This window comes from Talpa occidentalis, unplaced genomic scaffold, assembly GCF_014898055.3.
Source record: "Talpa occidentalis isolate TD23 unplaced genomic scaffold, MPIMG_talOcc4v2.1, whole genome shotgun sequence".
Lineage (NCBI taxonomy): Eukaryota > Metazoa > Chordata > Mammalia > Eulipotyphla > Talpidae > Talpa > Talpa occidentalis.
The window spans coordinates 84,390,317-84,406,842 of record NW_026555331.1 but is presented as its reverse complement, the minus strand read 5'-3'; the positions used below and the strand labels follow the sequence as shown (position 1 = coordinate 84,406,842).

General features: G+C 38.7%; 1 protein-coding gene across 1 annotated transcript in view; it reads right to left on the bottom strand.

Annotated features, from left to right (window-relative positions):
* Positions 1-12,291: 12,291 nt before the first annotated feature.
* Positions 12,292-16,526, bottom strand: part of VPS50 (VPS50 subunit of EARP/GARPII complex) — a 119,842-nt gene continuing 115,607 nt past the window's right edge. The window contains exons 27-28 of the mRNA XM_037507961.1: positions 15,330-15,519; positions 12,292-13,012 (exon numbers count right to left, since the gene is read on the bottom strand). Coding sequence (XP_037363858.1) covers positions 12,893-13,012; positions 15,330-15,519 — 310 coding nt within the window. The 3' untranslated portion in view covers positions 12,292-12,892. The remainder of the gene's footprint in view (positions 13,013-15,329; positions 15,520-16,526) is intronic.

Here is a 16,526-nt window from a genome sequence, read left to right as displayed (position 1 = left end):
GTATTCACTGGGTTCTGAGTGAATAGTATGTTTCTGGACTTCAGGTGCACAAGACTCCTGACATTACTGCTGCCTCCATGCAGATCCATCATGGAAATCACAGCAAAGAGATAATGCTTGCCTTTCATCTGCAAGCTCAATCCTTAACTATTTTATTAATATAATCTTTATCCTCCAACTCTACCTTGTCAGGTAGACTATTCTAGTGTGGTCCATCATTGTTAAAGCTTCCTGCTTCAAAGACAATTGTGTCACTTACACATTGTCCCTGAAGATTGAGGGTCAGTTTCTTATTGCAGCAAATGATCAATCCTTGCCCATCTCAGTCCCTGCACCAAGTGTCCTATGCCACCATCATTTTTATTATATCATGATCTTTTCTCAAACACTCTTTTCATATTCTCCGGACGATGAAATCTAACACCTACAAGAGCGCAAGAAAAGTCAAGAAAAATGAGGAAGAATTTGACCTTTATCATGGAAAGGCAAACATCTATTTTGGTTTAAAATTGAAAAGAAAACCATCAAGGTGCCCAAAAAACACATGCACCAAGCTCCTCTCATTACATGATGGTTAAGTGCCAAAGAACACTTTTACATTGGGGATATGTTGAAAACTCTTCTAATATGTCTCTAGTAACCAATGGAACGTCAATCGCAAAGATTAACTTGATTTTCCTGCACAAGATGGTTAGAAAAGCACTTAAACCAACTTTAAACAAATGAGTTTTTGAAGATGAAGACAAAGTAGCTACTGAGAAAAGTATATCAGGTACTGCCAAGTCTCAGTCCCTCGGTGAGTGCTAATTATAATCTCATTTAGAATTTTATTATTGACATACACTTAAATCTCAGGTACAAAACTGCAGTTAGTTTGCTTGCAACCAGCCTTGTCTCAAAGATTAATGACTCAGAAGAGGTAAGCGATAGACCTCAGCCCAAATAAATTTTAAAATAACCATCCCATTATCTGAAGGAACAGATACTAGGCAGTACATTTGTTTACTTAGTCAATGAAGATGGGGGTGAGGGGGAATGTGCGCACACGTGCGTGTGTGTGTGTGCGCGCGCGCGCGAGCACATGAGTCTGGAGTGAAAAGTATTAGGTCCTTGTATTTTTAAATTTATAGACGACAAAGGATCCTATTAAAAGAATTGAGAATACTCTCCTGACAATCTTAAGATAATGATAAATGGCAGTAGTATATCCTCATTAATGCTTCAGGTGGGTTTTCTGTGTATTTTTTCTTTCCTTTGCTTAGCTAGCATCCAAGCACCATATTTCTTGCTTCAACCCTCAGAGAAGCTGAAACAGTTGACCTTTGTCGATAAAAACATGCTCATTTGCAGAACAATTTCTTCTGTTCCCCAAGAAAGGGTCTGCAGTGGGGTGACTGGAATGAGAGAGGAAGGCGTGGAGACAATGAAGCGAGAGAGAGGGGAAATGAGATTCTACCACATGGAAGAAAGTATAAGGAACTCAGTGCTAACCAGCCTTGAATGTGGACATTTTTATTACCTAAGGGCCACCTACCTACCAATTAACAGCCTGAGACATAAACTCCCTGAAGAAAAATTGGGAAAGTTGCACATCTTTTTATGAAGAGGAGATAAAGATGAAACCTCCCTCACACCTGAAGTGGCACTGAGCACAACATTTGGAATTTCCTTAGACATTGAGGGGACAGCAGAGACACTGCCACAGCCATGTGCATCAGACTCGAATTTCTTGAGTCAGAAGAGGATCCCTTAGGTGATTTACCCAAAGAGTGCATAAGGGGAAACTTTCTTGAGCATCTGCCTATGCCTGGCATAAACGCTAATTCTCCCTTCCCCAAATGAGGACTCACCCGCAGAGTTTCTGTTACTTCATCTGGAAGCAGTTAAAACTGAAGGAGACCCACTAAGGTCAAGCATGCATTCTGCAGTCTGCCAGTAAGCCCCTAGGGAAGGAGGCACATGCACATTCAAGGAGTTACTACTGGGATGCAGTTCAGGCAGACCAGCACTCTGAAGAAATTTGAGAGGTCCTCGTGGGGGCCAATACGTGGATCAGCCGGCTGCCAGAAGCAGTGATGGGGAGAGCCCTGGATTCAAGCTCTATTTCCATCCCTTGCTGCGTCACTTTGAAAAAATTGCTTCAGCGTCCTAAGCCCTAGTCACAACCTTCATTAAACAAGGTTAATAGGGCCTCCCTGGTGGCGCAGGTGGTTGAGCACAGCACTATGAAGCGGTCCGCAACCTCTGCAGTGCCGGTTCAATCCTGACCTCTGCAGAGCCAGTTCCATTAGGGCCTGCCGGGGAGATACCCATATGGCGAGGCAGACCTCTCCTATCTCGCCCGCTGCTCCCCTCAGCAGTGTATTTCGTCAGTCTGCCTGTTCTGTTCCCCGCTCTGTCTCTGGTGAATCCTCTCACCCTCTCACACATCTGGCCTGTACCCAGGTTCTTGTATGCATGAATAAATAAATCTTTAAAAAAATAAACAAGGTTAACAGTAATGACCCATATTTATTGAATTCTTAATATCTGCTAGGCACTATTCTGAGAATGTGTTCACATTTCTTTTTCTGATTACAATAACCTAAAAAGCAGGCGCTAGTATTATTCCATCTTAAAGGAACAGAACTGTTATTTAAAATTATGGCACACCAGGATAACTTGAGCTGAAGGTGAGGATGAAAGATTTATGAACTCAACAGAAGCCCCAGTCATCAACATACATCCAGCTCATGTAACCTGGCTAGGACCAAATAGGAAGGGAAAGCCCTCTATTTATTATCTCTGTATAGAGTAAGATATACTTTTTTTAAATGAACCAATTAAAAAATATTTGCATGACACGGCTTGGAATGTATAGTAATGTGTGAGCCATGCATTCACAACAGATGTCTGCATGTCTGAGTTAAATTCACCTCCTCCTTTTACTGGCTGAGTAATACATAGCAATTAAGTGAATTACCAAATTTCCTGATCTATAGAATGAGAATGAGAATAATGGTAGCTACCACATAGATCTGTTGGGATTAAATGGATACAGACAGAGCATTTATGCCTTGGCAAAGCAATGGAAAAAACTTAAAATATCTATCAATGAATGAATGGATGTGATATCATACATTGCAACATAATGGTTAAAGAAGAAAATATAGCCCTGCTCTTTGCAACAACTTGGATCAGTCTTATTTTTAATTTATTAAACTTTTTTATTTTCTTACATTGTTGTCATTTTTGGACATTATTTGATTTCTCCCTCAGGTGTAGTGCCCATAAATCTCCCAACACCATATCACTATGAAACATCACCATAGTCCCCTGTATTCTTCCCTCTCCTTTGCTGACCCTACTCCCCCCTCCCTTATAGTTTGCCTGCAAGTTTTGCCTTTTTCCCTATATTCAGTTTCCCTGTATTCCTCCAATATGTGATACCATTTTTTTTTCCTTCTGACTTAATTTCACTGTGCATAATCCCTTCTATTGATAGCTCCATCTATGTTGCGGTGAAAGGCATGAGTTTATCTTTTTGATTGCTGAATAATATTCCATTGTGTATATATGCCACATCTTCTTGATCCATTCAGCTTGGATAAATCTTAAGGACATTATGCTAAGGTGAAATAACTCAGACAAAAAAGGACAAATACTGTACAATATCACTCTATGTGGAATTTTAAAAAGCTGAACTCAGAGAAACAGAGACAAGAATGGTGATTACCAGCACCTGGTGAGTGAGGGCACTAGGATGTTGGTCAAAGGATACATACTTCCAGTTACAAGATTAACAAGTTCTGAGGATCCAAAGGTTAGCATGGTGATTATGCTAACAGTACTGAAGTGCTATTAGTACTGTTTCATATTCTTGAAAATTGTTGAGAGCATTTATCTTAAATAAATCTCACCACCAAAAAAAATGGTAATTAAGTAAGAGGATGGAGTTGTTAACTAATGCTGTGGTGAGACCATTTTGCAATATCTAAGTGTAGTAAATCTATACATTGGACACATTATCCTTATATATTGTTATGTGTCAATTATATCTCTGTAAAGCTGAGAAAATATACTTCAGGAATATTATCTCTTAAGATTGCTCAGTGTTGGTCTGAGTGTTATAAGAGATGTGCAAACACAGTTGACAGCCCCCTCCTGCAGGAGATCAAGCCAAGACAACACAACCAAAGCAATGAAGCACAAAGAGCACAGAATGTGGTACAGGTTGTATGCGAAGGAATGACGATGGATAAAGTAGCCAGGAAGGCATGCCTGAGATGACTGCATGTGGCCAGGGAAATCGGGAGTGCTAGACAAGCGGTGAAGACAGAAGGCTGCTGGAGTTGCTGGTAAAGGATGTCCACACAGCGGGAGCAGGTCAGAACAGGTTTGCTGTGTAGGCTGCAAACAAGACAAAAATAAGTTGTACAATATTTTTTGAGGAAAGGGTAGATCTTTAAAAGTTCTCAGAAAGCACAGCTCTTAGAATTCGTCTCATAAGAAACATACAAAAGAAGGTCTGCACTTTGTCCCCATTATCCTCTCCCCCAGTAATTCTGACTGGTCACAATGATCATACTGATATATTCCATTAGGAAAAGGATAATAATAATCTCTTTTGTGCAGAGCTGGATGGAACTCTCAGAATAACTACAGTTTAATAACTCTATTTTTCATTTTAAGAGCTAAAAGGGATGTCTCCGACACCTTCTTTATGGAGTCCAGCTGTGGCTTTGTAATAAAACAGAGGCTCCACAAAACCCTGCAGTATTTGCAACCAGAGTTGTTCGATGTTGCAGCACTTCCTAGATTTGGGTAATGACTGCAAGCAAAGTAAAATTGACAACAGGTGATTCACCAATAATAACCATTTGAGGCCTGCGTCCCTTACTAGCTTGTCAACTAGCTTCACTCTCCCCCGATCTAATTAATTGCTGAAAGAAGGACCAAATCTCGTAATATAATAAACTGTTAGTTATTCCTGGAGAGTCTCTTGTCTCCCTTCTTGTGACTAATGTACCAATTAAAAATCCCCTGGGAGAATCTCATCTGCTCTCAGTGTAAAGGAGTCACCCATGTTTGGTGGCCCATTTAAACACTGGCACTCATTTGGGGGAAGGCAACGCTCTAGGAAATATTTCATGGAAAGGTAGTAATTCTTGAACTAAATTGAGCAAAAAAAAAAAAAAATTTAACAGGGCAAAAAGACCTCTTTAGCCCGATAGCTAAATTAGCTATATTATTATCCCTTCTGTGGGGGGAGAGTTCCAGATAAACAACTCTACAGAATAATTTTGAAGCTATTGTGTGTGTGGAACAAGGAAGCTGAAGGGAATTGTTCTCAGACATTAGCATGCATCAGGACCCGCTTGTAAAGGCCGGACCGGGCACAGTGCAGGTTCTCTGATCCCATGCAGACCGGGTAAAGGAGGAGTCAGAGTCCTCAGTAGTTTTGCAGGTTTTTTATTTGGGGTTCACCAGGTATATGGCAGGCAGGGGTGCTGGCTGGGGGGCTGGGAGGCTGGCAGGCCTCCCAGCCCCCAGCAAGTCTTCACTCTATCTGGGCTCTCTGGCGTTCTTTCTGCTGCTTCTCCGCTTCCGCTTCGGCTTCTACTGCTGCTACTGCTGCTGCTGCTGCTTCTACTGCTCCTGGCGTCCCCGTGATGCCGCCCTTAAAAGCACAGTCTTAGCTCAGCTGAATCCCATCTACCTATGCCCACACCCTACTCCAGGTGCCCGCCATCAGGCATGCATTCAGGACAAAGATCCATCATCTATCCTGATGGCGGAAGGGCAGAAAAGCCTGGTATTTTCTTTACCCTACACCGCTAAATTACTATTGCCTGGCCCTACCCCTAGAGTTTCTGCTCCAGAGGTATTGGATAGAGCCTGAGAAATTACTAGTCTAACAAGTTCCCAGGTGTAGGGTAAAGAAAATATCAGGCTTTTCTGCCCTTCCGCCATCAGGATAGATGATGGATCCTTGTCCTGAGTGCATGCCTGATGGCGGGCACCTGGAGTAGGGTGTGGGCATAGGTAGATGGGATTCAGCTGAGCTAAGACTGTGCTTTTAAGGGCGGCGTCACGGGGACGCCAGCAGCAGCAGTAGAAGCCGAAGCAGAAGCCGAAAGAGAAGCCGAGATCACCAGAGAGCCCAGATAGAGTGAGGACTTGCTGGGGGCTGGGAGGCCTGCCAGCCTCCCAGCCCCCCAGCCAGCACCCCTGCCTGCCATATGCCTGGTGAACCCCAAATAAAAAACCTGCAAAACTACTGAGGACTCTGACTCCTCCTTTACCCGGTCTGCATGGGATCCGAAAACCTGCACTGTGGTCCAGTCCTGCCTTTATACCAGGTGACACTGAGGCTTGTCTGGGACCTACACTTTGAGAACCACTGGTCTAGGTCAATCTATTAAAACAAGTCAAACTTCATCTCAGACTGCCTGCAGGAGTTAAGAAAAATTTCAGAAATTGAAATGTTACTGAAATTTTTGAAATGTAACCCTCCCCCAGGACAGTCCCTGTACTCTCCTGGCCTTGTCCACCTCTCATGATGACAAGGGCAAAGGGGTAGGGGGCAATGTGGCAATGTCTCTCTCTAGGTCTTTTTTTTTTTTTTTTTTTGAGCTGGTAAGTTCCTTCAGGAGTCTAGTTCTTAGCCCATTCTGTGTGATGTGAAAGGTGAAAGTTGTCCTAAGCCCAATTGCAAGATAAATGGCAGCTCCGAAGGGGACCAATACTAGCATTAATATTCATGGGTCAAGAATTTTGTCTGTCCCTTTGTTTCTTTACATATTTTTAAAAGATTTATTTATTTATTTATTTATGCATACAAGAGCTAGGGTGTAGGCCAGAGGTGTGGGGTCAGGAGGTGGGGTGGGGAGTGGTGAGGGGATTCACCAGAGACAGAGTGGGGAGCAGAACAGGGGGATCTACTGAAATACACTGCTGAGGGGAGCAGCGGGCCAGACAGGAGAGGTCTGCTGTGCCATGTGGGTCACTTTCCTAGCTGGCCAGGATATTGAACCCGTGCTTTGCTGTAGCAGCTGGTGATAGCTTGAGAGCGCTGTCTTTAACCTCTGGGCCACCAGGGAGGCCCCTCCTTTGTTTCTTTATACTCCACATCTGAAACCATCTGCTTTGTCTTTCTCTTTCAGACTTGATTTCGCTTAGCATAAGCCCTTCCAGTTCCATCCATATTGTTACACACTTGTAACAAGAATGCATGGGGTTTTCTTTAGCTGAATAGTATACCATCATGTTTGTATGCCACATTGTATATAAACTATTATAAATAGTGCTGCTATGAACATACTATACATATCTATTCAAATTAGTGTTTTTGTATCGTTGGACAGATACCCGGGTCTGGGATTGCTGGGTCATATGGCAGATCAATTTTTTATATTTTGGGAGACCTCCATACTGTTTTCCATAGGGGCTGAGCGAGTCTACATTCTTACCAAGAGAGTAGGAGGGTTCCTTTTTCTCCACATCCTTGCCAATGCTTGTTGTTTCTGGTCTTTTTAATATGGATATGAGGTGGTATTTCAAAACAAACCCTTGAAATCTGACTGCATTATTGGGGCTACCACAGGGAAAGGGTAGATGTGGGGAGCAGGGGAAAGGAGCCCAGTGGACTACGGTTGAGGATTATTGATACTTTAGTGATGGGTATGGTGTGGGAGCCTATTCCCTAAGAGGTTGAACCTATACCACTGAATCATATACAGTATTGTAAACCAGTGTCTCCTTGATTAAAAAAACACACTTCTTAAAAATAGTTTCCCCCAAACTGAGGAATAAATAAATGTACATTTCAATGTAAAAAATGAACTTCTAAAAGAGCAAAACTAAATTCATAGACCAAGTATGAATTTCTTGCCTCTAATGGAAGCATTGGTTTTCTGCTACATGGTGATGATTCTCACATTTACACAAAGCCTGATGTTCTCTGAACTCCAGATTCATATGCACAGTTGCCTTTTCCACACCTTCAACAATACATTTCAAGGTATTTTACCTACCCCAAACTGTTCTTTTGATCACCTTCACAAATCCAGCTCTCCCAGATTTCTAGTTCAACCAAAAGTCCTAAAATCATCTTTAATTCTTTTCTCAAACATCACATCAGCCAATCAACAAATCCTATTCTCTACCTGTGAAATGTCCAGAATATGACCACCTCTCACCTCATCTACCAACACTACTGCTTTAAAGCCACCATCATGTCTCCTTTGGGTTAGTCTATTAGCTTCTTTGTCTCTGTGCTTTAATTTTCATCCTCCTGTGAATGTTTTTCAAAAACAGTAATTTTGCTAAAACCTAAGGCAGAAATCCAAGTCACCACTCTGCCCACAACCCTCCAAATGCTTTCCATCTGAAAGCAAAGTCCTTTCCATGGTTCATAGGCCTTCACTCTGTGTGACCCCTCCTATGCTCTCCCATTTCCTGTGCCAGCTACACTGGCGGGCCTCCCGGTTATCAGAAGAGCAGCCTTCACCTTAGGGCCTTTGCACTCACTATTACTTCAGCCTACAACTCTGCCCCAGAAAATTGCCTGGCTAGCCTCCCCACTATGTGTCAAGTGGGGAGTTTTGCTATCAACTTGGTAAAATAGTGTTACCACCATTCCCTATTTTTCTTCATCGTATATACTCCTAAGATAAGTCTCGTGGAAAAGATACCGTCTTGGTTGGGTCCTTCAAGGTGGACTAGTGACTAGGTATTATTACTAGGTGCAACAGAAGGAAGGTAAGGTAATCAGCAAAAAAAATGTCTTTCAGTGGTTATCTGACACACTTTTGTGTAGGTTCCAGAACTGAGCCCTGTTGAAATAGAAACCCTGACTAAAATGTTGTCTCCATCTAAGGCAAATATTGGTTTGCTGATTATAGTAGCTGAATAAAAATCCCCACGGTCTGGATATGTGTTTTGTTGTTTTTTTTAAAGACAGAAATCCTTTTGATTACCGATAGGCAGAATTAGGAGATCAGGAACTAGGGAGAAAAAGAATAAAATATTGTTGATCAAGAAAATGATCACTTCTAGATTAAAAGACTCAGTTCAGTGTAAAAAATTACTTAAAAAAAGAAAAAAGCAGAAGTAAAAAAAGTAAATTTGGAAATTCTCCGCAGTCTTTTTAGTTTTGATAATGTGATCAGTAGAGTCCTTACAAAAATGGTTCTTCATCAAAAACAAAACAAAAATAAATCATATCTTTAAAGTACCAAAATCCCAGAAAGTTATTCTTATTCCCCAAGTTCTTACCACTCCCCAAGATCCCCACCAAGTGAAGAATTCTTAGTTGTGGTTTTGTTTTCAATTAAAAAAAATATGACAAGGTACACTTAGAAATTTTATAAAACCGTTTGCTAATCAAGAAAAATATTATCAAAACCAATAAATTATTTATTTATTTTTAAGTATTTATTTATTTATTTATACAAGCACTGGGTACAGTCAGAAGCACGGGAGAGTGAGAGAATTCACCAGAGCCAGAGCGGGGAGCAGAGCAGGCAGAAGGACCGAAGTAAACTGCTGAGGGGAGCAGCGGGCGGCAGGAGATGTCTGCGCGCCATGTGGGACCTTCCTCCGGTGGCCAGGGAGCAGCCGGGGATCGAACCGGCGCCGCAGAGGCTTTGGGCAGCTTCGCAACCCAGCACTCAACCATTGAGCCACCGGGGAGGCCCACCAATAAATTATTTACACCATTCATTTTTAATCAGCTAAAAAATGTCATGTATAAAATCTGACACAGTTTTATCCTTGAGAGAACCATGCAGCTTAAACTTTTTGATGGCCTTTAAAAACCTGTGGATGATAAAAATTGAGCAAATATTTTCCATTGTAGTAAAAACTAATCTGTTGAAAGCTGCACAGATCTTAACATTTACAAAGATTACAACAGGATAAAAATAATTCTCTTGTCGTTAATCATTGTCAAGAGTTAAATATCACTTTGTTAACTACTAAGTCTACATTAAAATTACTCCAAAGATTAAATGTATAAATATAAATATTTTCCTCCTGGACCAATTTGTTTTTGCTTTGTGCACAACTTATATTTAAAGTCCAATTTTTCATTACAAAAGATAACTATGCCTTCAAAGTGAGTTTATTACAAGCCTTTTTTATGACTACATTTCAGCGAATAGGCAAAGGAAAAGCTATTCATCTAACTTTAAGTTTCACCTTAGCACTCAGCTAAAAAGAAATTTTAAAAGAAAATTCTCCTTAAAGATATGATAAACCACCACATGGTTTTGGCTTCAAGAGAAATTCTCCTTCATTTTATAAGTTGAGCAAATGAACTTATTAGTCAAAGTGAACATATAAGATCTTTTTAGGATTTATTGCCTGAAGCAAACTAGTTCACTTACATCGCTATGTGTCTCCCTAGCATGTTTTAATGTAGTTGTAGAACAATTTTTTTCTCAGGGGGTAATGTACTATGTTCTCATAGCAACTTAGAGTCTTAAATTCTACATGACATTTTTATATAAAATATCAAAGTTAAGGAAAGTTTAGACACAAAAAGAACTTTTTATATAATATTGAGTTTTGGGAACATGTATGATTCCATTTACATTCTCAACCTTTTTCATTCTATCTATCTTAAAATTAGTTTCAAAAAATATTACATGGTTATAATTCAATATCACTGAGAAATATTTGGTAACTCCTGATACTAGGCAATTTCATGATTCAATTATTTTGATATTAATTAGCACTTATTGAACTATCTTTTATTTTTTTTAAAGATTTTTTTTTATACAAGAACCGGGGTACAGGCCAGATGTGCGGGAGGGTGAGAGGATTCACCAGAGACAGAGCAGGCAGATTGACGAAATACACTGCTAAGGGGAGCAGCGGGCGAGACAGGAGAGGTCTGCTCCGTCATGTGGGTTGCTCCCTGGCCAGCCAGGATTGAACCCGCAATGCAGAGGCTGTGGATGAACTATCTTTTAATGCAAAAAAAAAAAAGAGGCTTTTCCAAAAAGCACTGAAAAGATTTGCCATTTTTATTTTGAAGATGGAGAAAGCAAGGCATGGATAAATTAAAAAGGCCTACTACACCACTGCATGGGTGAGTCTTTAACAAGATGAGTAACTCATTTCTATCAATTCTTACCACCCTAGAAAACACTCTACCAGACAGGTGAATCCTGTTAATACTATCTAGAGCAAACTAACGTAGAAATTAAAGAGTCCACTATAAAATCTGCATAAAAAAAGAAGAAATAAGTAGTTCTTAATCAACTGAGAAACAAATGAGATTGATTAGCTCTTTATGTACCCAGCTGAATGCATCATTTTAAACACAAGGGCCAAGTTTATTTCATGTTTGTTTTCTTCAAGTGGCAGCAGATAGGTAACGGCTACCGGCAGACTCTACCTTACAAGTACACACTCTAGCACCCCAAGTAGGTGGTAATGGCACCACAAGGAAAGCTTTAATGTCAATAGGAAATCAATAGTAAAGGAACTGCAAAGGGAGGGGTGAAATAAAAAAAAACTCATCACAGGTACACAAAACCCCACCCATGCACATATTCTAAAAGTGCTTCCCATTATACCGTACTGGTTACGGTGGACACTGAATGGCAACTGTCTTCTGATCCCTTGCCCCTTTTTCCTCTTGCCCCCCTACTTCAGTACTTTAGCTCCCAGACACAAGCATGTTTTTTGTAAGATGTTTCAGCATTTTGTGAGCTGTTAAGGTTACAGGTCATGCACAAAATTCTAGACCAACACCACACACATTTAGATTTCTTCTACTTGCCAGTGAGAAAGAACATACAAAAAAATCCCTTATTGGACAGTTGACAGGAGTGCATGGGAAACTGATGTTATGATTGTGTCTTGGTAGAAGATCCCTGGCTTCAAAGCAAAGTTTATATGAACAGTACACAGTTACTAAAGACTAATTAACTGAGTTGCAATTTTGTCATAAATTAAACTCCCATTAATTTACACCTGGTATAAAATATTTAAGAAAAGATGAACATTATGCTTGACTTTCTAACACAGTCCTTTCCTTGCAGATTTTGCTGTTCGAAGACTAAAGTTGAATTTAAAGAGTGTAAAGCTAATATGAAAAAATGTCTCATGTTTTTAAAAATTAAGAAAACCCCATAATTTCCTTTCAGTATGCTTCTAGAGCACTACAAAGGAATACCCAATGAAATCATTTTTCACCACAGATTTTAGGATAATGATCAGTCATACTGTAACACATGAAAAAAATGCACCAGCATTCATGGATTCTGCCATGGAAAAATATCACAAGCACTTTCACACAGGCTGATCATGTTAGAGCATATTATTTATTAAATTCACCATTTATGATCACTTCGTCATAACCAAATTAACCCTGACATAAACGTCAACATTTAAAAACACAGAGAACATACTGATTTTTCAACTATTTTGTGTACATGTACATTTTTTCACTTCTCATGCAGTCCTCATAATTAGGAGATACTGTACATTAACCCTCTCTTGTTATGCTTATCAAGAACTAAGTTCAGAGGGGAGAAAAATGCCAACATAAAATCATTTTCCAAACACTGCCAATGGATACCTGGTCACTGCTTCTTCTAAATATATACTTATAGTACATTCTTCTATAAAATGTGCAACTGTAATCACATAATAGTTATGATGAAGCAATAATACCATTTTGGGAGAGGATGACAACAAATGAAACTAGTAATTGATGAGACCAGAGGATATAAAAGTCATTTGAGAACATCACAGAAACTTCACTGTTTTCCACTTTCCAGTTATAAATAACATGCGCAAACTTTTCTTAGTTTTGTCATGAGTGCATGAAAAATTGGCTGTCATGTCATACATGTCAACAGAAGATCAATGCCACTGAGGGGAGAGAGTGTGCTCATTATCTTTTAGGTCTGTCTATATCATCTATGGCTGCTAGAAGTTTTTGTCTTGCTTTCTTATTGATATGGGATCCGAGGCAAACATTCACCAGATTGGTCAGCTGCTTCGTTGAATACTCCTGCTCAAAAAAAGATGCAAAATTAGTACACTGAAACACAGTAGTACATGTGTTTTATCAATGCAACATAAAACCAGACAATATTCAGTTCTAAGTGGTTAGTGCTTGAGCACCGCAAATTAGCGAAAAGCAGTGGAAATCATAATTGAGACACAAAAGACAACTGCTTACTGACCTTTGGTAACAGTGAATAAGGGTACCGTTACACACATTTGAAACAGGAAGCACTAGAATCTTTTTAATGGGTCATAGTAAGTAATCTGATATGCTTAAGCTTTGTATTTGAAGATCACACACTTTATGCTTGTTACTTGTGATAGTCTTTGTCATTCAATTTATCAAAATACACTGACTTTTCAAACCTTTTCAATGCTTTTGAATAAGTATTTTCTGACACTACATTTTGTAAAAATTTTGGGCAAAAAAGAATTTCCCACTACAGAAAAACAACTCTTTATTTATTTAACATAAATAAATAAGGAAACAAGGATCATAAAGCCATTGGTTTTTAAACCCTTATATTATACCTGGTAGCTAGTATATACAGTTAATGACTATCTTTCACTATCCAAATCTATTTGGTTCTTGAATTTCAGAAAACAAGTTTCCAGGATGAGAATGAACAGGGACACAAGTGTTTTGCATACTGATTTGGCCCTGGGGGTGGAATAGTAAGAGTCCTGACAGGGACAGACAGTTGTGCACTATCATCTAATAAGGGAAGAAAATCTGTCTTCACTGGAGATAACCACAAAAGAAACTATAATTTCAAAATATGAGAAAGAGTTCATTTTAAAAACTCAGCAAACTGCTCAGTTTGCGTAACTGCCCTCTGACAGCACATGGAAGGATTTGGTAAATTCTCTTATGTAGAGAATCACATGTGATACACACTTAGTGAGTATCTACTATCATCAAGAACTGGACAAGTTACTGTGAGTTCTCTAGAAGACATGACAGTTGCTACAGCTAGCAAAATTTCACTGAATAAAAAATATCAGATCATTAAAACTCTTCCAAAATTACTAAGTCAAAAATTTTAGTCCATTATATATATAAAAAAAAAACAAACCCTAAAATGATCATTGTTGTTGCATCAAGTAACACACATCTAAGAGCCATGCTTCTTCTCCTCAGTTGTGCTCTTTCCCCAACCCTCTTCCTCAGCACGAAGTGTTCATAGTTTACGTTCTAGCAATCTTGGGCAGTCCATCTGCACCTGGTTTTAGCATTTTTGGTTTCCAAATGTCTAAAGTCAGTGGGACTACACTGGTGAAATCTTCTCAATTCTCAATTCTAGTGTGCTTATCAAAATCACTGAAAACAGTATATGAGTTTCTACTACGTGCCCAAAGATCTGAAACTGAGCTAAAGTGGGCACATTTACACAAAACTCAAACTAATGATTCAGGTTCATTTCACTTTTCTAGAATGCTGAAACCAAAAAGCATGAATCTGATAAAGTAAATATAAATAATTTCTCACTTCCTTACCCAGTGAAATGAAATACAATTTTACTTAGCTTTTACACAAGATGTGTATAGCTCAAACAAATGTGAGCACTGACATCATCAAAAGGTGAGATTTTAATGACAATTATAACACTTCCCACATTTTCATTAAATCTATCGCCACATACTGACTGCTGCCTAGACAAATGATATGACAATAGCATAGAAATATTTCCCATATTGAACATGCTCTGGTGACATGTTCAGCTGAACCATATCATACATTGACATTAAATAATACTCAATAAATAGTAATTTTCTCTACTTGTATTTCCACACATGAGAGAAAAATAATCACATCTATACTTCAGGTAAAATCTAATATAGAATAAAGTTAAAATTTGTTATTAAAATATTACTATATATTTAATCATCACTACTACTTGTCAATGTGTTCAGGATGTCAATAATTCACTGCTGAGGGCTATATTAATTTTAGGTTATATAACAGACTTTAGCTTGTGACTCATCTCACTGTTGCTGTATTCAATTTGCCTTGATGTTACCCAACTTCAGCAACACACAGCTTTCAGTTGCAGTATAAACACAGCTAATGTTCAGACTCTAGCTGTATTTCCAGATAATTAGAGTTACACTTCACAAAGGTATCAAAAGGATTTGATTAGGCAAAGAGCACTTCACAGACAGTGTCTGCCTGTGGTAAAGAATTGGCCTACATGGTTCATGCTAATAACAAATGCTTCTTTATATTTCACTCTTATGATTTTGAATTATATAGTACACTAGACAAAAACAGCATGAAGGAAAAGGAATAAAAACTTAATTAATTGTTTTCCAGTTCTCACCCTGTGCTCTTTGATCCAGCGCTCCATGTCATTCTCGGTTAGATAGTAGGCTTTAATATAGGTTTCCACAAATTCTTTATCAGGAATGGGTCTAATATCTGTGAGTTTTTCAAGTTTCATTAAAAACTGTTGAAAATCCAATTGCATCAAGGCACGACCTTCATTACTACACTTTTTGACATTGGCATATCTAAGACACAATAAAAAAACAAACAACAGGATAGTCAGAAAAGAAAACTTTAGGTATTTAAACTTTTCTCTAGCCCCTACTTGAAGAGATTCTTCAGAAAGGAGAGAATTATAGAAAAAAAGAGCACATGAACTTGAGTTAGAAGGACTGGGCTATGTTCCCGTCATTTAGCAGACGTTTTACCTACCTGGGCCTCAGTTTCATAATTTGCAAAGCAAAAGGACTGAATAAATTGAGTAACTTTAAGGTTCTTTGTAGCTTTATAAGACCAGTTTCCCCACTCAATTAATATGAACATTTGTAAGGGGGAGGTACTACACCTCTAAAACACAAGCAGCATTGCAAACCAAAGTTACCTAAATAAAAATAAAATAAATAAAAAATAAAATGTTTTACACAAAGACAACACCCATTATTAACTCTTCCATTTATTGAACAAATTTGTTAAAAATGATTTTCAATAATGTTTGTTGATGCAGAGCTATTTTGATTTATTGCACTGCTGGTTAAAATACAAAATGCCAAGATTATTCTCAGCTTGTCACAGTCAACTTCCCAGTTGCTAGTACATTTATTTTCTAAATAACAAATTAGAGTTGAAAAGAAAACAGACAAATAATAGTGTGAAAATTCAACTGATGTGCAATTCTAGATTACTGTGAATGGTCTTTAAAATAGCAGTTTGCTTTCCAGGGATTATTTTAAATATACTACTGATTCTTATTTGTGTTCGACATGTTATGGGTGAAGTAAACATGATCTGTGATTACGTGGGGGAAATGACTATTGATCCATAGATTTGTAAACTCAACATATGAAGGGCTTACAAAGTTTTAACACTGATATTGGGAACAGTGACGTATGGTTATGTTGATTTTGCTATCATAAATCAGTTCATACATTCACTCTGCATTAAAAAACTATGTGAACTTGCAAAGTTATTTCACTCTTAAAGCCTTAGTTTTCTAAGGCTAAATTTTCTCACTGACAAAATAGAACAATAACAC